The sequence below is a fragment of the Colius striatus genome, chromosome 4 (genome assembly GCF_028858725.1).
Source record: "Colius striatus isolate bColStr4 chromosome 4, bColStr4.1.hap1, whole genome shotgun sequence".
Lineage (NCBI taxonomy): Eukaryota > Metazoa > Chordata > Aves > Coliiformes > Coliidae > Colius > Colius striatus.
The window spans coordinates 24461922-24486240 of record NC_084762.1 but is presented as its reverse complement, the minus strand read 5'-3'; the positions used below and the strand labels follow the sequence as shown (position 1 = coordinate 24486240).

The 24319-nt window shown below is 39.3% G+C and overlaps 1 protein-coding gene across 2 annotated transcripts in view; it reads left to right on the top strand.

Annotated features, from left to right (window-relative positions):
• Positions 1–24319, top strand: part of COBL (cordon-bleu WH2 repeat protein) — a 170517-nt gene that overhangs the window by 94276 nt on the left and 51922 nt on the right. For both annotated transcript variants that reach the window (XM_061994850.1, XM_061994851.1), the window contains one exon: positions 21615–21753. In XM_061994850.1, the coding sequence (XP_061850834.1) occupies positions 21615–21753 (139 nt within the window). The remainder of the gene's footprint in view (positions 1–21614; positions 21754–24319) is intronic.

Sequence of the window (24319 nt, the reverse complement as noted above, 5' to 3'; positions counted from 1 at the left end):
AGTGCTTTATCAAGGCTGATATTTTCTCACTAAGAATATCTTATTCATTAAGGAGGGTTACTCACATGAATAAAAAGGAGTATTGGAGCCAAAGAGAGTCACAGGCTTACTCAGGTCATCGCTGGCAGGTTTTTTTCTGCCTACCTCCAGTTTATTTTTGACTAAAGTTATGCCTAAATGAGAAAGTAGCTTTAAGATAATTATTTTTAAATGAACAAATATAAATGAGACTTTCATATCTTTCCTGAACAAAATCAGGTATTCACACTAAAAATGTGACAAATTTATTCTTTGTATAGAGAAAATAGTTGCAGTATTTGCTGTACATCTTATTAAATGGAAGGAAATTAAAATTGGGGAAATGCAGAGGAAATGTTATTTTTGCCATCTTAGTCGATGATTTCTAGTACTGACCACCATATAGGATTTCTCTTCTTTCTTTTTAAGTGTTTCTATACTCCTGTTGAAGATAGTGGCTCCCTGCAATGTATGTTCTCCTATTGCACTTGAAAGAATTGTGGTTCTGCTGGCAAGACTCTGATAGGAGTGCCACAGAGCTGGCAGGACACTGGGTTAGGCCTGCTAACCGTTTAGTGGCATTTTCATGCATTTTGTAGGGATGCCTTTCTCATAGCAGAATTTCTGCCCTGTTGTTTTATTTGTAAACTGATATAAATGGAATGTACCAGTTGTGGAAAGCTTATATTGCTTCTGGTTGATTGAGCATATTAAGAATGTGTCAAAAGGAGGGAATACACCAGTGAAATATCCAGCTGAAAGCCATATGAACATGGGAAATCTTCTGTCAAACTTGAAATACTTCAAGTGATATTGCACAGCATATAGTGAAAACATACCTGGAACTTATTCTGTCAGCAAGAACCACACAGTAATGTTCAAAGTAGTAAAAGTAAACGACAGGCAGTGTTGGAAATATATTAGTAGAATTATGTTGAAATTGTAATTCACATATTAATCTTGTTCAAAGCCTTATTAAACCATAGATTCACCCAAATTTCCAGAATCAATCCCTGAATTTGCAGTTCTCAACTTTTCCATGTGTGTGCTATATTCATAGACTTGGAAGACACTTGGAAATGTGATTCATTATCTTCCTCAGAAGTAAAATGTATTTTAAAACAGTGGCCAAGATTTTTAGAAATGGTTAGCTCAACAGTTCATAATTAGGAAACTGAGTTTGTATCTTGATGTTTTCTGAACTTTTAAGATGACAGAAGCTATGTCTGGTTGCTCAGCAACTCAGTATCTGGCCACTGTGATTTTAATATAATATTATTTTTCACTGTTGCCATGTTCTCTTGCAAAAGGAGTTTAAACTGAGATTGTTGATGTAAAAAAATTGAGCAAAGCAAGCATTTCTTCCCCTAATATCACCTCAGCACACCATTTTTTTTTACACAGGTATCTTTCTTGCATATTTGCATAAAGTGATAGCACTCTTCTCATAATCTAATGCCACAGATTTGTGGTTAGCTGACTTCAGGGATAGTCTTGTTGCTGCTGTTCTCCTCAAGTTTTCAAAATGAGATGTTTCCCTGTGGCTGCAAATTAAGCCCTAAAGTGATGAAAACAGATCCTGTGGGATGGTGAGGTATGTGCAGCTATGTCAGTAAGGATACTGTCATTAGAGCTCTCCATCACACCTTGTAAGGTAAACTTTCTTTAATATACTTTGCCCCTGGGTATTTCAGATAAATCTGGTATTTCAAATAAGTCAACTCCAGAAGTTGACTTTCTTTCTGAGAAGCAGCTGAGTGCTCAGAAGGAGCCTATGTTTGTGTGGATGATGGTCTCTGTCCTCAAAAACTTTATTGGACTACCTGAAGAATCATTTTATGGGAGAGGCATGATACCAGCAGACACTGCCATTGTAGGGAGGCTGAGGGACAGGAGAATCACAGCTGGATGAGAAAAACTACCACAGTTGCCTACAGAACTGAGATTTGTCGTAGGCAGATGTCTAGAATCCGCTCAGTTAACATCTGCTGTGATCACTTCTATAAGCAATACACTTTTACAAGCTTTTACCAGTCTTTTGCCTCTTCCTTTGTGCATCTGCTGTAGTTCATTTTGAAAGCTCTGCTTTGGTAAGAGTCCTGTGTCCCAAGAGGAAAAGTTTCAAATTGCTTTAGATTTAACTAGTTAGTTGATCCTAGTTTTGTATAAATTATTGTGGTCGTACTTAGGAAAGGGTTGCTTGTTTTTTTGTACTGCAGCAGGAAAGCCTTATGCTGTAGGAATTTTTTTCCCTTTTAACGTAGACTTTTTTCTGTACTTCTGCATAACATGAAAAGGTAATGAGCAGTTTATAGTGGAGACCATCTGACAGTTGTATTCTGTTTGAATTAGGAGTCCAGAATACAGCAAAAGGGTGGATGTAAGTCATCTCTCTTTCATAGATTAGTTATCTCCATTTCATAAGTTACACCTAAGCCAGAAATGTCTACCAGAAGTCAACAAGATATGAGTGCATGTTTTTTTTATCATCTTTCAGAAAGGAAGGGAGGTTTCTTTTGACTCAGAGGTCTTCTGGGTGAGGTCTTCTCAACCTTTCTCTTACGACACATTTCCTTTCTCTCTTAAGTGTTCTGTGAATGTATTTTTGTTTTCCTTCATTTTGGTGGTTTTTTTTTCCTTTGGAGCATCCAGAAGTCTCCTTTGGGAATAACAGACACTTTTTTCACATTCTGAGGAAGGATGCAATGAATCAGTTTGTGCTGTAGGAAAAAAGGTGGTTTTCAAAATGTCTCTTTTTACTTGTAGAAAATAGTGCATCTTCTAGGTCGCTTCTCAGGTTTTTATAAGTTCCCTGAGGATAAGAAAGTAAGATTTGTTCCAAAGGAGGAGAGAGAACACTAAACTGACTTTTTAGTTTTTTTAAATGTTGATTAAAAGGAATTTAATGACTAGGTTTGTACACCATTTTAGGTTTTTTCTATTTTTTTTGTTCACAAGAAGGCCTGAAATGTGAATCATAGAATGGTAGGGATTGGAAGGGACTTATAGAGATCATCTAGTCCAAAACTCCTGCTAAAGCAGGTCCACCTAGATCAGGTCACACAGGAACACGTCCAGGCAGACTTTGAAAACTTCCAGAGAAGGAGACTCCACAGCCTCCCTGGGCAGCCTGTGCCAGGACTCCCTTGTCCTTACAGTAGATTTTCTTTCTGTGTGCTTCCTTAAGTTTAAGTTTAAAAAGTTTCCTTATGTTTTGTCCATTACTCCTAGTCCTGTCACTGGACACAACAGAAAAAAGTGGCACCCCACCCTCTTGACATACACCTTTTAAATACTTGTGTTAATGAGATCCTCTCCTTAGTCTTCTCTTCATAGCATGATGTATGTTATTTTTACAAGTTTGTCTTTGTTTGTGAACCGAAGATATCATGACTGTTAGCTATGATCTCCAATTTTGGTGGCAAACTTTGTAGAATTCTCAGCCAATATGTGGTTGCTCAACAGCAATTTTGTGATGAGGGAAGGGGTATTGAATCTTTATAAAAGATGCTTTTTCTACAATGTATTCTTCAGGTGCCTAAGTTATTTAAGCCTTAAGGAATATTTTTTTTCTTTTAAGAAGTCAGCAAGTAGTCAAAATGTATGACGTGCTTTCATGGTTTAAGAATAAACCTAATAGTAATTCCAAGAGTTCTTGAGACCATAGAGGGGTAGTATTAAGTTGTACCCCTTTCTTAGATTTTTGTATTAGAGTTTGGGAAAGGGAAGGGAAGGGAAGGGAAGGGAAGGGAAGGGAAGGGAAGGGAAGGGAAGGGAAGGGAAGGGAAGGGAAGGGAAGGGAAGGGAAGGGAAGGGAAGGGAAGGGAAGGGAAGGGAAGGGAAGGGAAGGGAAGGGAAGGGAAGGGAAGGGAAGGGAAGGGAAGGGAAGGGAGAATCACAGGTTAGAAGTGAATGATCCAGTCATCTAGTAGTACAGTATTGGAACAACTCCACTTAAGCAAAATCTTCTTTACTGTAAAGATGAAGGAGCCCTGGCACAGACTGCCCAGGGAGGTTGTGGAGTCTCCATCTCTGGAGGTTTTCAAAACATGCCTGGATGCATTCTTGAGTTGACTTGATCTAGGTGGACCTGCTTGAGCAGGATGATTGGACTACATATTTCTAGAGGTTCCATCCAACTTCTGCCATTTTTTGATTCTGTGATTTGATGATCCATATTCATCATATTAAGAAGTAACCTGGAAAAAAACTCACTAAAGTCGGTTACTTGTACTTGATTTAGCCACATAGTAAGGACAAAGGCTGAGTATGAAGAACTGTTGAAAGAGCTTACGAGATTGCTGGCAGCACTTGCAGGTGAAATCCAGTAAAATTCTGTGTAGATCATTGTGAAGTGATAAAGATGAGAAAAGACCACTCTGAATTTTCTCTAATACCTTGTGAAATATTGGTTGTCTCAGCTGGAAGTAACCAGTGAGGAAAAAATCTTAGAATCATAAGACATACCTCTTTGAAAAAGTTGACTGAAAGATCAACAGCAATCAAAAAGGCAAATCAGATGCAGAGCATTTTAGGAGGGGGAAAAAAGGGTAAAAAGAGAACTTTATTACTCCACTGTACTATGAGCTTTATTATGCCGTCCTAAATACTACAATAGAATCATAGAATTGTAGAATGGTAAGGGTTGGAAGGGACCTTTAGAGATCATCTAGTCCATTCCCCCTGCTAAACAAGATCCACCTAGATCAGGTCACACAGCTGGAATGCATCCAGGTGGGTTTTGAAGACCTCTAGAGAAGGAGACTCCACAACCTCCTTGGGCAGCCTGTGCCACGGTTTCCTCACCCTCACAGTAAAATAGTTTTTCCTTATGTTTAAGTGAAACTTTTTTGTGTTCCAGCTTCATCCCATTACCCCTTGTCCTGTCACTGGATACCACAGAAAAAAAGTGATACCCCAACCTCCTGACATCCACCATTTAGGTACTTGTAAATATTAATGAGATCCACCCTGAGTGTCCTCTTCTCTAGACTAAACAGCCCCAATTCCCACAGCCTTTCCTCAGAAGGAAGATTCTCCAATCCCATGATCATGTTGATCGCCCTGTGCTGGACTCTCTCTAGAAGTTCCCTATCCTTCGTGAGCTGGGGAGCCCAGAACTGGACATAGGATTCCAGATGAGGCCTCACCAGGGCAGAGTAGAGGGGGAGCAGAACCTCTGGCCACACTCTTCTTGATGCATCCCAGGATGACGTTGGCCTTCTTGGCTACGAGGGCACATTGCTGGCTCATGTTCAGTTTATTATCACTGTTGTGGTTTTGCCCATCTAGCAATGAAGCACCACAACATTCTCTTGCTTGGTGCCCCCAATTCACCCCCACCATCGTTAGGATGACAGAGGCCTCAGCAACATGGGAGGGAAAAAGATAACCAATTGAGACAAGGGCAGGGAGGGCTCACTGCCAATTACAGTTCCGGGCAAAACAGACTCCAGTACTCGACTTAGGAAAGTAGGAAGGTTTATTCTACTACCTACAAGAAACGGAACACAACATAAAGCAAAAAGGGAGTAGGATGATGAGAATATTACAGCCAGCACTTTAAGATCTCCCTCCTCCATCCCTCCTTTCTTCCAGGGCCCAACTCACTGCTCGCAATATCTCTACCTCCCTACATCTCAACAGCTCAGGGCGTCGGGAATGGGGGATGTGGTCAGTCTCTCACAGATGGGCTCTGCCATTTCTCTCTTCTCAGATGAGGACGACTCCTGGCATTCTTCCCCTGCACCAATACAGGGTCCCTCCCCCAGGACACAGTCCTTAATGAACTTCTCTGGTGTGGATTCTACCCGGCAGTTGTGGCTTCTGCCAATACAGGGTCCCTCACATGGGACACAGTCCTTAGTGAATATCTCTGGCATGAGTTCTTCGCCTCAGTTGCAGTTTCTGCAGATACAGGGTCCCTCCCTCAGGAGATGGCCTCTTCTGGGCTTAAGTTTAATGAGCTGCTTTGTCGTGGGTTCCTCCCCACAGTTACAGCTTCTGTGAATATTGGGTCCATTCCATGGGACCTGGCCTCTTCTGGCCATAGTTTTAATGAAGAGAATCATTGCCCCTGGCTTGGGGTCTGTAGTGAAGTGATTGGGTTCCTTCCATGGGATACGGCCTCCTCTGTCCATGGTTACAGTCCCTGACTCAGGGTTCTTAGCAAAATGAGTCTCTGCCCCTGATGCAGGGTCATTATCAAAATGTGTCTCTACTGCTGATGAGGCGTCTTTAAAGCAATGCAAACAAATTACTGCTTCACCAATCCTCTCTGTAGAGTGCAGGGGAGTCTCTGCTCCAGCACACCTCCTCCTCTCTTTCCTCACTGAACTTGGAGTCCGCATGGTTTTTTCTCTCACTGCTCCTACTCCTTGCATCTCCACCAGCCAAAGAAGAAGAAGGAGGAACAGAAGAAGGAAGAAACAGAAAGAAGAAGGAGGAAGAAGCCTCCTTTTCCAGCTTCTTCTTAAAAAGTGATTGTGGAGGCTTTAACTGGCTCAGCATCAGAAGTGGGTCTGGCTCAAAGCTGGGGAGAGTTTCAAGCAACTTCTTACAGGAGCCATCTTTGCAGCCCCTTCCCCCTTACCAGAAACAGCTTCGTGTCAAACCATGACAATCATCCAGGACTCACAGGTCTCTCTCTGCAGAGCTGCTCCCCAGCAGGTCAATCCCCAGCCTGTACTGGTGCATGGGGTTGTCCCTCCCCAGGTGCAGGACTCTGCACTTGTCCTTGAACCTCATGAGATTCCTCTCCACCCAACTCTCAAGCTAGATGAGATCCTTCTGAATGGCAGCACAGCCTTCTGGTGAATCAGCCAGTCCTCCCAGTTTGGTGTCATCAGTGAACTTGCTGAGGGTACACTCTGCACCCTGATCCAGCTCATGGATAATAATCTTCCACTTGTTTCAGAAGGGTATTACAGAATGGAAAGTGACTCATGGAAGGGCATCAAGGGTGATCAGAGGTGCGGAGTAGCTTTATACAGGGGCAACTGTACCACTTGAGTAAACCATGAATCATCATCTTGAAAAAGTGGCATGAAGACTATAGATAGGCATTCAACTGTTCAACCAACTATTACAAGACCATTTGAAGCTAGAAGGAAACAGGTAAACCGCACAAAATCAAAGTGTCGTTCTCCATGCAAGCAGGGATTGAAGTGGGTGCTAAAAGTTTCTATGGTCTAAACAGGAGACACCAATTACTGCAAGAATGATAAATGCATAGAGAATTTTTACAAAAAAACCATTCCAGGAAGTCCCTGACATGAAAATAGTTGGTGGTTGCAGAAATATTAGGAAAAAGGTAGTACTGAACATATCTTCCCTGTGTGAAATCTTAAGCAACTTGCCTGGTTTACATGCTAGTAAACAACTTAGTACTGCAAATGCAGTATCAAAGAACCCTACAGGACTCTCAGGGTCATATTTGCAGTCAAAATATCAAAATGCAGGTATGCAGCTAAAATTCTAGGTAGCTATGAGCTCTATAGGTACTGTCCAGTGCACTCTACAGGACATGTGCCTTTCACTGATAAAATAAAATCAACATGAAAAACTTGGTCCCATTCCATTTAAAATCAATGTCAGATCCATGTGCATGCCAGATATTCTCTGATTGCAAGTCCTCTGAGGAAGGAACTGTTGGAACACTTCTATCTTATGCAGTGATGGAGATAATGTTTTTCTTAGAAAATTGTGATATTTCTACCTTTCAGGAGATAGCAAGTCAAATTTATTATTTCCTGGATCTATCCACTTTTGCCTAAAGGATAGGGCAATATTTCTTTAAGAATATTGTATAAGGTTGGAACTTTTCTTAATGACTTTTAGTTAATTGCCCTGTGTTGAAAAAGCCATGTACAAACTGATGCCTTTCACAGACATGAAATTCTGTGACAACATGCATAAAGTTTTCTAGAAATAGTTGTCTTTGTAACCAGTCATGAATCTGAAAGGTTTGGTTAATATTTCCACTGGAGCTGAACCTGGCTACTTCTATTTACTGCAGAGTCTGTTATCAAAATTTACTGGAAACAATTAGTAGAAACAAGACTGAGTTTTAAGGGAGATCTGTGGTCCTTAAAATGTCCTACACCACAGTGAATGACCAAGAAATTAGAACACAGAACAACTCATTTCCAGTTTGAAGGTTATTTGTTCATTTTTCACTGAAGAGCTTTAAATATGACATTCAGTTAGCTGCATGAGAAGTATTCAGACTTGTTTTCATGTCTGAGAAAACAATGCTCAGATGTGAAAGAATGAAACCAGCCGACAGAACGTCAGATAACGTTTGCTATGCAGTTGGGTTGCTTAATTTAGCTGGACAAGTACACTCTAGTATGGATAAATGACTCAGGCCCAAATTGAAAGCGAGAAAAGTGCAGTGGTAGCTGAGGGCTTGTCTTGCTGTCATATAAAGCATCCAATTTAGGGATGCTCACAAAAAGCTGCTAGTGAAAGGGAATAATTTTTACTTCATATTAGAAAAATAGCTCTAAACATTAATTCTGGTTAGAGGCACACTTAATCAAATACCTTAATTCTTTTCAAGTAGCTGTCAAAGGCTACAGCTAGATCAGTACTTTCTCAATGTCTTCAAAGTGTATCAGTTAAGGATGTGTTACATTTTGGTACTAGAGTACAAAATTTTCCTCTCTGTAGGTCTAAAGAAATTACATACTTTCAGTCTAAATTGCCACCCATCCTCTTCACAGCTCCTAATAGTCAACTTTGTGTAGTTACACATTTATTTACTATCAAAATGTGTCCCATTCAAATTTTCAGAAAGCATTTTAATGACTTTAGACAACTATTTTTTAGCTTTTCCAGAAGATTTTGTGTCCCCTCCTTAAAAAAAAAATATATATATATATATATCTGTACTTATTTTTTGACTCTTTTGTCCATGAATTTTTAATAGAGCAAGGTGTCCCAGTCTGATGAATTAAAAGGAATCTTAGCTTTCTCAGTCTCAAAGTGATAAAGTGCAGTTGATTTTTTTTTTTTTTTTTTTTTGAAGTTTAGACATTATGAATGAGGATGCTAGTACAAGATTTCGGTGAAGATTTTCATGATAGCCAGAAGGTGCAGCCTCCCCTACATGCAAGGGGACGAAAGGCCGCTTTTACACTGGCCCTTGGAGAATAAAGTTCATGGACAGTTAATAGGTTTTGCACCAAAGGAGCTTTAAAATTATATCTTTCTGAAAAGGTGAAAGCATGTCTTTTTCTTCTTTAGCTTGGGGAAAAAAGGCTGCTGCTTCTTAAGAGGAGTCCACTGTGTGACTTTATTGCATTTTGAGAATGGATTTTTACAACTTTGCCCAGGAAATCATAGAATCATAGAACGGTAGGGTTGGAAGGGACTTTTAGAGATCATCTGGTCCAACCCCTCTGCAGAAGCAGGTCCACCTAGATCAGGTCACACAGCAACATGTCCAGGTAGGTCTTGAAGACCTCCAAGGAAGGAGACTCCACACCCTCCTTGGGCAGCCTGTTCCAGTGCTCCATCACCTGAACAGTGAAATAGTTTTTCCTTATGTTTAAATGGAACTTTTTGTGTTCCAGCTTCATCCCTTGTCCTGTTGTGAGATACCACAGAAAAAAAAAGGGATTCCTCAACCTCCTGACACCCACCATTTAGATATTTGTAAATATTAATGAGATCCCCCCTCAGTCTCCTCTTCTCTAGACTAAACAGCTCCAGTTCCCACAGCCTTTCCTCACGAGGAAGATGCTTCAGTCCCCTGGTCATCTTGGTAGCCCTGCATTGGACTCTCTCTAGAAGTTCTCTGTCCCTCTTGAGCTGGGAGCCCAGAACTGGACACAAGACTCCAGATGAGGCCTCACCAGGGCAGAGTAGAGGGGGAGCAGAACCTCCCTCAACCTGCTGCCTACACTCTTCTTGATGCATCCCAGGATGCCAATGGCCTTCTTGGCCACAAGGGCACATTGCTGGCTCATGTTCAGTTTATTATCAGACAGGACTACCAAGTCTCTCTCTGCAGACCTGCTCCTGGAGGTCAATCCCCAGCCTGTACCGGTGCCTGAGGTTGTTCCTTCCCAGGTGCAGGACTCTGCACTTACCTTTCTTGAACCTCATGAGGTTCCTCTCTGTCCAACTCTCAAGCCAGTTGAGATCCCATTGAATGACAGTAGTAGCAATGTCAGTTCAGTAGTGATTTAAATTGCTTACCTACTTTAACTGAAGACTGGACTATGTGAAGTGTTTCACACTGACTTGGATAAACTGTTACTGTACAGGGATGGGAGAATGTAATTACAAAATGCTGTAAGATTGCTCCATGGCTTGCTTTCCTGTTGTTGTCTGCAAAATAATCCAATCCTGCACTCAAACCTGTGTAGGTAAAACCTCTGAATTGACACTGACGTCAAAGTGACCTGGTGGTCCTTAATATGTATACAAGAACCCAAGGAAGGTGAGCTTGTGCTGTCTTACTATTTAATGTATATTGCATAATAATCATACATGAACTCAAGATTTGTTTGGCAGGATCCTTTTAATATTTTGCAAGAAAATCTTGAAAATTTTTGCAACTATATCTTGAGAGTTGAATCCTTGAATTCTAAGCAAGAAATATTGGAATACTCTTTTTGCCAGCAAGAGTTCATGGATCACCTGCCAACTGTGTCTGAACAGACAAAACTACCTGCCTTGGGAATAATACCACAACTTACCATCTGGTGAGATCATGATAGTATCGCTTGACCTCCACATATGGTCTCTGTCAGGCACTTCATTGAGAACTGGCAAGACATCAGGGCCCGAACATACTGTTCTATGCAGCTCTGAATTTTGGCAGGGTTGCAACATTTAGTAAGTAAACTTCATCTGGCTTGTAAGTCACAGACAAATAGGACAGACTGATGTCATCACAGGCTTTAACTCTCATTAAAGAGAAAGTATGTGTCAAGTAATTATTAGACTTTGTTGGGCAAGATATTTAGAGGAACTTAATGGACAAAAATCATTTTAAGCAGCAAAGCTTCTGAAGAACTGGCATTCAGTAAGCAAAATAAATGACCTTAATACCATGATTAATTTAGAAACTATGTTTGTGTTGCTTTTCAGATTTTGTTTGAAACTCCACCTTTCTTAGATCCTAAATTAAAAAGGTTAAAAAAAAATAATGGGAAAATTAACTAAGTAAATATGTACTCTGTAATGGCTTAATGGCATTGCATTCTGATCATTGTTTAGCCAAATAAGAAAGCAAGGAAAAACATCACAAGTATGATCTAGTAAAAACTGTTCTCTGCTACTTCAAGCTATTTTTCATTCATCATATCCCAAAAGTAATAGAAATGGAGAGAAACGAATGGAAATCCTGTTCTTCTGACTTCATACCACTTCAGATTTTCCCCTTTTTAGTTCATCTTCTGTAAGAGAACAGATGGTGCAGGTCACTGAGAGAAATAGACATCTCAGTTTGTTTGCAGTGTGCTAATCTAATAAAAGTATCATAGCTCAACAGATGGCCCCAGAGTCCTGCTCAGCTCTATGCTGCTGACACTTCCAGGCATGGATAGCAGAGTGCTGTAATAGACTTCTCTAACAAATCTTTGCAACAGAGACTATTTGTCATTTCAGATGATAAGAATCTTATACTTGTGGGGTGCAGGTTGATGTAGAACCATGTTATGATACAGTCCCTAGTAACACATCTAACTGGCACTGTGGTAGCACTATGCTCTTCCCTGCTGCACTTGGTATATGAAGACTGGGAGAGTATGGGCTTCTGGCTACCTCTGTTTGTACTGGAAGGAACTTGAATTGAGTGGAAATTTGCAGTGGGCAATGGGAAGGATGGCATGGACTAGATGATATATAAAGGTCCCGCCTAACCCAAACCGTTCTGTGGTTCTATGAAATTGGAAAGGAATTGAAAACTATCAGTTGACTTTTCACCACAACCAGGTGTCTCAGACATTCTGTGTGCCTGCAGTTGAAGAAGCCTGATAAGTGGATGAACACTGGAAATAAGTCAGGTATCTTTACCTCTTAATTGAGAAAACATCTGAGGTGATTGCCTAGGACTTCTTCCAGCCCTTAAGATTCTGTGATTCTGTGTGACTCAGTGCTAAGCACTAAGCAATTCAACTTGGCCATCTCTACAAAAGAGATTTTAAGTGTATAGGAAAACTTTAAGCTCCAAGGAGGTATGTCACTCAGTTGTAGTAGAAGGGGTATGGTTCTCCTTGTGCTGATCAGAAGGTGTGTTGCCTCCCACTTTTTAGCCCTGACAGATTTTAGGCTACAGCCCATCCTTTTGGCCAAAAATTGGACAAAGATGCGAAAGAAATTTTGCAAGTCTTCAGTTGTCTCATAACATCTCTCAGATTGTCATGGACAGGGAAACGGATGAACCAATCAGTCAAGCCATCCTGTAAGATGTGAGGAAGAAAAGAAACTGTATAAAATCCCAAAGCCAGTGTCTTTCCAAAAGACAATGCCTCAAGCAGATGACGTCAATCATGTAAAACCCATTGAAAAAGTTATCAGAAGAAATGAGCTGCAGTCCTATTTTAAACTCTTATTAATGTTCATTTGTGCTGATAATTGTATTGCTCTAACTAGAAAGATAAGCACAAATATTAAATGAAAATTTGGAAGTGACTTTTGCCTGTTTTGTTAATTTCTGTAGAGAAGGCATTAATTTTAGTAGCAGACCGGTTTGTGGTGGTTTTAAAATGTGATTTTTAAGTTTTGGGCTTTTTTCTGTTGTTCTTTTTTTTTTTCCCCTAAGTTCAGACATAAATGAGGGGTATTATATTGTATTCAGAAAAACAGAGGAAGTTAAATTCTTTGCCAAACCAAACATCCGCAGACTTGAGTATTCTACATGTTTCAATGCATGTGAAAATATTTGGTATTGTAGAGTGACTTCCTTGAGTGGAAATAATATTGCAGCTAGTAATGAGATTTTGCAAAAGAAGGAAATCACAACTATCTTTGTAATTTAACAGCTCAAATTTGTTTATGGATAGTTTCCTGTCTGACACATTTAACCGAACAAGTAAAGTGTTTAAAGAAGATTAGAATGACATTAATTTTTAACTGCCCTTGACCATGACATTTCACAAAGGGTGTGTGCAATAAAAACAGATGGAAAAATGAGCTTGCCCCTTCACCTTGTAGTGGCTTTCTTGTGTCAACTGATTTAGCTTTCTGTCAACAATCAGCTGAGCATTCAAGGACATCCTTGGCTTTCGTCTTCTTCATTTTGTGAATAAAATAGCACAAGAGCGTAGACATTTCTGTAAAGTCCCGTAATGCTGAACTTTTTGTCTATTACTAAGACTGAGATGTTTTTGCAGTCACAACCTGTTTTTTTAATAACAGATACCAAATTTCATTACTAAAGCTTGTTTAATACCAGTTATATCATAAGAAAAAAACCAGTTTGAAATTAAGCAGAGTAAAAGTAGGCCAAATGATACAATATTTTATGGCATCTGATTGAAATATTAATGGCAAGGGTATTTTCGGAGGTCAAGGCAGTTTGCATTCTATTTATAAGCCAGACTTCCCTCTTAACATAGCACCTAAGCACTTCCAACAGCAAAGCAGCTCAGAAGCTGAGGCCACAAGTATGGCCAGGGTGCAGCCAGCACATGGGCCACACACTTTACAGTACAAGGAAGCATGGCAAGTTGCCTCAAAGCCAGAAGGAAAACACCCTGATATAGACCAGTGGTGCCTCAGGACATTTTGTCCTGCTTTAAGAGGGAGTTGGTGTTATATTCTGGACTTGAACTTACGCATGCAGTAGCCTCATAATCTCCCATCTGAACTTGTTCAATGTGACAGTAGTGTATCCAGAGTAACACGAGCTGTAGGGCCTAGTCAGTCCAAATGTCAGTTGTGCTGTCCTAGAATACTTATTCCTATGGCCTACTTAAAAGTCTCCCTTCCAGTTTACTATTATTTGTTTTATTGTCAGGTTTGTGAGACGCAGCACTGAAAAATCAAGAGGTACAGTACTTAATGACTGATCCAGAGAAACTGCTTGCTAATTTCTTCAGTGTTGTTATATCTATGCACTTTATCAAAATGACAAGTTTTTCAAGTAGTATCTTATTTAAAACTGTTTCTATGTGCCAGAAATTTCTAGTGCCTCTGTGTCTGTTGGTCTTACAATGTGCTGTTGCATTGCATAGGATCATAGAATCATAGAATGGTAGGGGTTGGAAGGGACCTTTAGAGATCATCTAGTCCAATCCTCCTGCAGAAGCAGATTCACCTAGATCAGGTCGCAGAGGAACATGTCCAGGTGGGTCTTGAAAACCTCCAAGGAAGGAGACTTCACAACCCCTCTGGGCAGCCTGTTCCACTGCTCCATCACCCTCACAGTGAAATAGTTTTTTCTTATATTTAAGTGGAACTTTTTGTGTTCCAGCTTCATCCCATTACCCCTTGTCCTGTTGCTAGCTACTGTAGAAAAAAGGGATGGCCCAAACTCCTGACTCCCATCCTTTAAATATTTATAAATGTTACTAAGATCACCTATCAATCCCCTCTTCTCTAAACTAAACAGACCCAGTTCCTGAAGCCTTTCCTCATATGAACGATGTTCCAGTCCCCTGATCCTCTTGGTGGCCCTGCACTGGACTCTCTGTAGAAGTTCTCTGTCCCTCTTGAGCTGGGGAGCCCAGAACTGGACACAGGACTTCAGATGAGGCCTCACCAGGGCAGAGTAGAGGCGTAGAAGAACCTCCCTTGACCTGCTGGCCACACTATTCTTGATGCATTCCAGAATGCCATTGGCCTTTTTGGCCATGAGGACACAATGCTGGCTCATATTTAGCTCAGGACTCGCAGGTCTCTCTCTGCAGAGCTGCTCTCCAGCAGGTCAATCCCCAGCCTGTACTGGTGCATGGGGTTGTTCCTTGCCAGATGCAGGACTCTGCACTTGTCCTTGTTGAACCTCATGAGGTTCCTCTCTGCCCAATTCTCAAGCCAGTTGAGATCCCGCTGAATGGCAGCACAGCCTTCTGGGGAATCAGCCAGTCCTCACAGTTTGGTGTCATCAGCAAACTTGCTGAGGGTACACTCTGTCCCCTCATCCAGGTCGTTGATGAAAACGTTGAACAAGACTGGCCCTAGAACCGATCCCTGTGGAACTCCACTGGCCACAGGCCTCCGACTTGATCCTGTGCCGATCCTAATAAGCATCCTAGTAAGGATCCTACTAAGCATTTCAGATAACGCATGTAATGCATTTTTCAACGTAAGGATGTGTTTTTAGTAATGTGGTTGTGGATTAAGCATTCTACTTTCAATTAAATTAAATGGGGTACTACCCACAAGAAAATAACGTAGAGAAGTCCAGTGCTGAATAGACAGTTTAACACAATGTAAGTTACATAGTGGTCATCCTCATGAATTGCTCATTTGTCCAATTTCTTTGAGAGCTCCCAGAATTCTTCTTTTTGCTTTATGCCAGTGAAAAACCTAATAGTGTATGACCTCTGCAGGGAATATTAGATGCATGAATAAGTATTTTATGAGATATATTAATGTTCAATACAGACTTCTCATCGTTCCTAGAGCTAGACGTGTTGAAGCATCTGTTGCCCTGTGAAAATGCAGAATCACTGGATAGAGTAGCTTCTATATCATCAAGTTTACTGGACAGATTTATGTCTCTGATCTGCAGATGGAAAATTTATCTCTCTGATTTTCCTAGAACATCTCCTCTTGGATCAAAATATTTTCTTCTCAACTGCTTTAAATTATGTACAAAATTATAGAAAAATATTTTTTAAAAATGCTTAGACCATAAATCTTATTTAAATACCAACCTACCACTTGTCTTTCATACAGTGCTATAAAGGATTGGCACAGTTGTGGTTCCATCAGGAGTTTAAAAATTATTAATAAAATGTGTCTTTTTTTTGTTTCTAGAGCTCTTAATGATTTCAAGAGTTCTTAAAGTTCTTTGTGAAGGGAAGAGGGTTCAGATGGTCTCACACAGACTTTGCAGTGATACTATTGTTTGTTCAGTTACAATTTAGTCGGAATTTTTCTGCAGATCAGTCTTAAATACTCTTAATTCCACAAGTATTCTGACCTCATATGATATCAGCAGCAGCACGTGCATCAGAGTCTGGCTTGCTTAAATCAGAGTGTGTGTTAAGTCAGTGTTGGATGATGGAAGCCAGTTTGTAGTCAGGGCATGCCAGTGATTGAATCCATATGTTATGAGGTTTTTATTTACTCAGAAAAATAATTAGTACAAATGGTCACTTGGTATCTCTGAACAAGACATTTTGTATACAAATTCGGCAGAAGTTGCAACAGTGCAAGCATTCTATAAAACAATAAAAGATCCTGATTTGTAATGCTGCATGAAAGGGAGAAGGAAGCAAGAGAGTATATAAGCTTTCTTTACACAGTTTGTATTCTACACTATGCAATGTTTTATTTGCACATGCCAAACCACTATGGGACAACCCTTAAAAACAATCCTTATTCTAGACGTAATTCTATTACTGATAGACTATGTGCGTCACTCACACCTACAATATTTGAGCAGGAAGAGAATTACTTTAAGGCAGACTTCATTCAATAGCAAACTGGGAAATCTGTTAGGTTTTCAAGTTTGCATTTTTCCTTTTCATTGGCAAAATGATAGCAACAAGAGTAAAAAGAAAACTTGTTACCATAGGACCAAAGTTTCTTGTCATGTTTATGCAAACATTGGGAAGCGTGATTTGTTTTTTGAAACACAAACTATGCATGTTTTTTTTAGTTTTACATCTCAATGACATATTCACTAGGCCCACTGAGGGATTTTCTGTTAAGGCATAGTTAGAACTGTTTAGATCTCTTCAGGCTTGCTCTAGTAAGTGTAAACATCAACTACAACACAGATACCTGCAGTTGTTCAGGGAAGACCAATTCCAGCTACCTCAAAAGGTGCCATTTGCTTTTATTGTACAAGTCCAAGAAAGCTTTTCTATGGCACTTTTTAAGTTGTTCTTCCTTGTTTGTGTTCTTGGTTGTGCTTCAGGGCTGAGATCACTCAGCTCTTTTTCCAAGCTCTTTCTTGGTTCTTCAGAAATTGGGTATCTCTTGTATGTCCATACTTCTCACTAAACATCAGCCTCAGGAGAATGAAGAAAATGTGGGTCAGTCTCCTGGTCCCAACACAGTAGTCCTTGAAGAGTATCAAGTCCTCCTCAGCTGCTCGATAATGGACAAAATGTGTTACTTGAAAGGCAGTAGTTCCAGAAGGCACCAACACAGCCTTCAGCATCCATTTATGAAGTTAACGTGGTATTTTTCCCTCAGGCCTACAACATATAGATGAACTTCTAGTGTTAGGTTAAGGGTTTTTACCTGGCTATACCATAATTTTGGAGCACCTTGGTAGTTGCTAGTTTCTTTACTAGTCGAGATATAACTGCAGTAATTGCAACATTACAGTACATTGTTATCTAACAAGGATGCCCTATGTGCACTTTCTAAGGTTAGAAAGCCTAGTCCCTTTTTCTTGACCACCTACTGCAAGAGTGTGCAAGCTTCTTTAACAGAACAGACTTACATATGTGGGGCTCTCTGAGTGTCCTATTGTGGTATTTTTAATCTGTCTTTGGAGATAGTGGAGTCAGATTTGTTTCTGGTCAAAGTAATGATTTAGATGACAGATAAGTAGTCTATGTTATCAAGTGGACTGCAAATGTTGGTAAGTAGTGGAGGGACAGAGGAGTACAGATTAATGATAGTAGTTTCTGGCTTACAGAGAGAGGCTTAGTTTTGGGAGCAGTAAACCTGCAGTAAATTTAGGCCTGATTTGGTCTGTGAATTAAAAGGTGGCTTTTGCCAGATGACTTGGAAAGTAGTTAGATAAACATTTCAGTTAGGAAGATTAATAGGAAAGGGTTGATAGAGACAAAATCAATATCTGACCTCTAAGTAGAAGACAGGCAAAGCACACAGCACTCACATTGCAACTCTATCTGAAAACCTTCTTGTCTTTGAACGTTTTGTGAAGTTTTGGTGGTGGTGGTGGGTTTTGTTTCCTTCAGCCTCCTTTAATATTTTTCATGAACTGATATTCAGTGCAACCTAACCCAAAGAAAATACTGGACCCTTATGGATGAGGATACTCAAATTCAGTTTATACAACCACTCTTACAGAAGCCATGGATCTTTCACAAGTAAACTGTGACTGTCAAATGCATTAGCTTTGAAGGATTTTTTCCACATAATTTTGACGTGTGATCTTCCCATAACATTGTTCTTGTGCTCTAAATGTTCTAAAATTTTATCTAAAGTCCTTAGCTTTTAATAAAGATGTTGAGCTTTGACAGAAAGAAAACACATTCAGCGTGTTCCTGAGCTATTTTGTCTGCAATATTGGAGGTATTTTTCAAACAACATATGAGCCATGACATGATTTAATGGTTTTGCATTATAAGTAGTCTCATCAATATGGAAACAGAAGTGACACTATTTGCCAGACTGAAGTCCTTTTGGCCCACTTTATTAATCTCTAGCTCAGTTGATAGCGTTAATTGTAGTTAGAGAACACTTATTAACATCTTTAAAAATTGCGTATTTGTTACGTAACAGAAGCTGACCTAATAATTTCTTCTATTTAAAAATACTACATAGGTGAAGCACAAGTGCTGAGATGAGGAAATAGTTTCTTACGCTCAGAGGGGAACTCCTGTAACTAACTTTCAATGGGAAATTACTCCAGCTAATGTTGTTAAGGCTTGATTTCTTTATAAAAGAAGCAGCCAGCCATAACAATTTTTTTAAAGTTCTGTTGTTTTGTTATATGCAATTGCAAAAAAAAGAGAAACAGAATGTTCTTTGTGTTTTTTCCATTTATGTTTAGCCTAATTGGTTTAGAGAGGTTGGCATTAAAAAAGTACTTTAACGGCTTTTATGACCTGTTCTTCAACTAGACACTTCAATAGCTTGAAGTGTGTCTGACTTTAAACAAGCTTCTTGTCTTCTTATTAGTGTTTGCAAAGTATACTGCATGTAGTTGACAGTATAATAAAGTATTTTTGTGTGTGTATTTGACCAAACTTGCATTATTGCAATTGTGTACTAGCAATTTTCTAGCCTTTTCTTTGGCTTTAGAAGGTGGTCAACCATCTAAGCTATCTAAATGTTCCTCAGAAGATTCAACTAAATAAGAATTCGTAGAAGTTAAAAGATAAACTGGCTTCTAACAAGGATCTTCTTCTAGCAAGGATCTTTTCTTGTTCGTAAAGCAGTAATATATCTTTCAGGAATTTGACCATACCAAACTAACAGCCTTTACTCATCTTGTACTTTGGGGAAGGGTAATTAGTGACCTTTCTCATTTCAGGTAGAAACACACTTTTCCTTACTTCCAGCCTTGATACTCAAAATTTTATAGACTTATCTTTTAAATCACTTTTTTTTTGTAAGGTAGTATCTTGAAGAATCAAGACACAGTGTTAAATGTTCACATGTCCTTAGTTGTTTAAAATACAGTGCAGAAGAATGTGATTTTTTTTCCAAGTGCCTACTTGCAAACTGCCTCAAATAGACATGGAGAATCCAGAAGTAGGTAGCTATCCTCTTTGTAATTCCTCCTCTGTAAACCAAAGCCTCATGTATTTGTTTCACTGAACAATTTCCCATGTTTAGCTCAATCTTGAGCATTCTGATGCTATTAGAATTGAATGGGATGGGGGAGTAGGATTCAACTTCAGTCAACTTCAGTCAATTCCCAATCACTGGCAGGCAGTTTCTTCATCAAGAGAGGTCTCCCATCTTAATATAGAGCAGTACCGTAATTTTGGGCAAAAGTTTTTCAGAGGAGCCCTGAAAATTTGTTGTATTCATTCCATAAAGTTTGGCCTAGTGCTCTTTTATAGGTTTGCCTAATTTTTCAAATTCCGTGAAGTTTGGTGACTAAAATTGAACTCTGCTAAATCACTAGTTACTATTAACATCCTTGCCCATTTACTATGCCTAACTTTATCTAGATTGGTCTCACTGGCTTTAGCCATATGCTGTATCCAGTGGACATTCAATGTAAAATGCAGAAATAGTCTATGGTAGGAGGAGATAAGACCAAGACATTTTTATTTCCCACCCTCCATCCCCTCCACCTTTTACAGCCTATTTGCTACATAGCTGCATCTCATCCTGGTTAACCTGCTTTGTATCCAATGCAATTACTACCAAGTTTCTCCATGTGCAGGAGGCAGGTTGTCGAGAGCATCCAGTTGTCATGTGGCATGGTGGTTAAATCATTACCCTGAAAGGTGCATTAACCCTGAAAGATGGGAACAAAATATTTGTGGTTTATAACCTAAGACCTTCCCAATTGTGAAAAGGAAGGCTAGGTGAGGGAGGCTCTATTCATGTCCTACTCCTTGTAAAATTCATTTATTCTCAGAGTGTTCACTCAGTGTAGGAAAAGATGTATAAATGAGTGACTTTCCTCTGAACTCTGAAATAGCTTTCAGCAATGTGAAGCTACCATTTGTTTAATGAAATCTCCTACATGAAAATATATTTTAATGGTTTGTTGATCCTCTGGATTAAAGGAATTATTATTAGTAGTAGTAGTAGTAGTATTATTGTTTGGGCCTTTTAAATACTAGAAAACTGCTGGGCAGTTCTGTATATTACATATCTTCAGGTCTGGGGAGTATCAGGGTGGATAGAGCAGTGAAGTCATGATGAGGAATGCTAACAGCATGCTATGTGTGGGCAGCTCCCATTACCCTCTCCCTCAGCTGAGCCTGGCTCTGTCTAGTGTTGTCAGTACCTTACAAATAAAAAAATTCAACAGGTTTTCCTACTTGTTTTTTATTTTATGATTATTATTTTTATTTTTCCAGAAAAAGTTCCAAAAAGCTACAGAAAATATTATGCAACCCAGTGAAACCCAAGTCACTCGTACTAAAACTTTTTGTGTTTTTAAAAGCAACACAAACAGTAATGAAGTCTTGGCTTGCCAGCCAGCATGTTGCAATTATTGGAAGCTGAGGTGTTACAGATCTTCAAAACTATGTCTGCGAAGTCCAGTAGACATAAATAGAGTACGGTATGATCTCATATCATCGTGTAAGCAGACTTTCAATTTTGATTCTTCTCTCAGAAGCCCTTAAAAAAGAATTTGAGAGGAAAATAAAATAAATGGAGAGTTTATTGCCTACACATAACGACTGGAGTATTTAACCATAATTTAACATCTGAAGAAACCAATGAAACAACAAGGTTATGGCTCAAGCATAACAGCATACATAGTTTCATACTGTGTGTTGCTGAGTGTTGGACTATCTAGTTCTCTTTTATCAGAAATGTCAAGTGTCTTCCAGAGTAATATTTGTGCTGTAACATTCATCTGCAGTTCTTGTCCCTTTCCTTCTGAGTGAAATAGTATACTATACCTCTTCTGATCCATCTTATTTAGTGTCCTGTTGTCACTATAAATGCTCATTATGAATATACTGTGCAGAGAAATTAAGTCATATGACAATCACTTTGGGTTTTTTGCCAACAACTGACAACATCAACAAAACATATCCTTTACCGTGCCCGTTTTTCAATTTTGCTAGATTTCTCAAGGAGCATCCTTAAACGATTTACAGAAAAAAAAGAGACGTGCCCCTCTTCCACCAACTGCATCTGCTCCACCAACTCCTGCCATGCCAAACAGGATGGAAGACATGGAAGACAAGAGGAAGAGCACAATGGGTGAGAGGTGTTCTTTTCTTCTACGTAATCATGTGCATGTGCTTTCAATGCATACTATTCAAAGTTTGCTTAATTCTGTTGTGCTGTGAATTTGACAACTTTTTTTACTTGAGGGAAAAAAATGCATTTCTCTGCAGAATGGAAGTCTGGAAATAAGTCTTTATTTATTACCTCCTTCTTTTTTTTTAAATGTCACCATTCAGAGAACCATAGGGTAGTAAAAAAAGATAATGTTCATCAGATGATTGGAGTGTTTGGTACAAACTGGATATCCAACAGCACTATGCCTGAGCCTGCTTGTGTGCCTTTAAGGTCATGGTGGTTTTGCTAGTAAATGGAAATAGGGAAAAAAACAGTAAATGGAAATGCTAGTACATGGAGATAAGACAGGCAACTCTAAATGCATCTGAAGCCGATCAAACTGGTTGAGTATTTCTTCATTTTCTTAAAGCCTCAAGACATTTTTCTTTTCCTGTAGTCCTGCAACAGTTTGACATCAATTAACCATATTCAGTGAAGCTTTTCTTTTGTATTTAGCCCCCAGTTTTATTACAAATCAATCTCTGATGAGTCTTTAGCTAATAAGAACTGTTGCTCTCCAAGGACTGTTGGAGACAACAAAAGAAACTCTAGCCTTTAACTGTATCTGACACCAACATTTGCTCTCATCCAGGAAGACTGAAAAACATTCTCCCAGACCTCTGTCATTATCTGACTGCTGGCTTATTAACTGGTGGGAGCTTTGCCCAAGTGAGGACCCCAAGATTATGCTTTTAGCAAACAAAGTGATTTTATGATGGGTAAAAGCTATGACATAATAATAACCCCACATATTGGAACTCATTTTTCAATATGTTAAGAGAGTCATTCTTCAAGTGCCGTAATGCTCTCAATGCACTTCAGTTCGTGCCTTTGACCTCATGTTTCATAAAGTGCCTAAGACATTCAGATATGACATCCTGTCATACATAATTGCTTACATTACAAATGCCTCACAGTTTAGAAAGAAACCTCTTGGCTTTGATCCAACATTTATTTTCAGTAAATGCTTCACATTTAATGCCTCAGCATTTATGTAGCAGCAGGAGACCATTATCTTGTGACATGTTCAACTTCATTGACATCTCTTATTTAAACCCTGTAAGGGGAACGTTATCGCTGTGCCGTGTAACACAGGAGTTTTCAACAAATTGGCTTACTTTTAACCACCGCAGATGTCACAGTCTCATGCTTTGCCCTGCTACTGGTCACTAATAGACAACATTTGGTGCCTTAACTTTTTTATAGTGTTCATTTTACTTTGTATTAATGCTGGAAATGTTACTGATGAAATAAACCGGAGCAGAGCCACTTTTGGTCCTTTCTGTACTGTGTACACAAGTGCTTGCTGGCCAGGCTCTGCTGATGCAAGATTCTGTAGTATCATTTACCTAAATAGAGCCTTATTATTTTATTCTGACAAAGAAATAGTCCCACAGTAGCCCTGTCTTCAGTTCTTTTCATTTTATGATACTTTCTTGAATGAATGCATTCATTAACAAGAAAAAATCTTACAGCAAGGGAAGGTTGGTAAAACAGCCTTTCTTCAGGGCCTTTGCAAGAAAACGATGAGAAAGCACAGATGGCTCTGAAAGCAAGAGAGAAAAGCTGTGAAAAAAGCAAGACTGTAGTGAGGGAGAAAATGTGCTGCAAGAAATAGACAGCCACGTGATGGAAAAAGGATTAAAGCTATCTATGTATCTCCCAAGTTAGACACATGAATCAAAGCAAAATATCCTATAAAAATATTCTTAAACTGTCAAAGTCACTTCAATATTCAATGCAGAATCACTTATTCTGACCCAAAGTGTTGTGTACAGTTTTCTCAAAATGGTAAAAAAGGATCTGCACAATTTTGTCTCGAATCTCTGGAAGCTAGTGACTCCAAAGGAGAAAATCATAAAGGTATGTTTTACTCCCCTTCTTAGCAGCACCACAGCATGAGCTTGAGAGTATAAGAATGATCACAATGGTTGAGACCAGAGGTCTGTGTCTACCAGCATCCATCTTCAACAGTGACCATAGCAGATGCTTAAGGCAGGGTATGAGAGCAGAATAAGCAAGTAGTAATGGTTCCTGAGTGCATTTTCAGCTTTTAAGGACTTTCCAAAATGTAATAGCTCTAGATCTGTACATTACAAACTGGCAGCAGCTTTTTAACATTGCAGATAGTTAATACAGTGCAAAGATGCATATATATAGTTATTACAAACAGCATTGAAATAAGCCCCCAGCCAAAGTTAGTAGCATTTCCTTTGATAGCTTGAAACACTATTTTACCAAAAAAAAAACTCCACAAAACCAAAAATGACTTAATCATCTGCCTCTCCACAGTGTCAAAATAACGAAAAACCTACTCAGAAAAATAAAAGAAAACCTGTCAAGATGCCTACTTCAAAATACTGACCCGAGGCATCTTCCTCTTTTACTCAAAAAGTCAGGAAAATAGTCACATAAAGTATCCTAGAGGTCAACAAATGCAGGCAGTTTGGCACTTAAGAAGATAAAATAAAACAGATTTTTCACA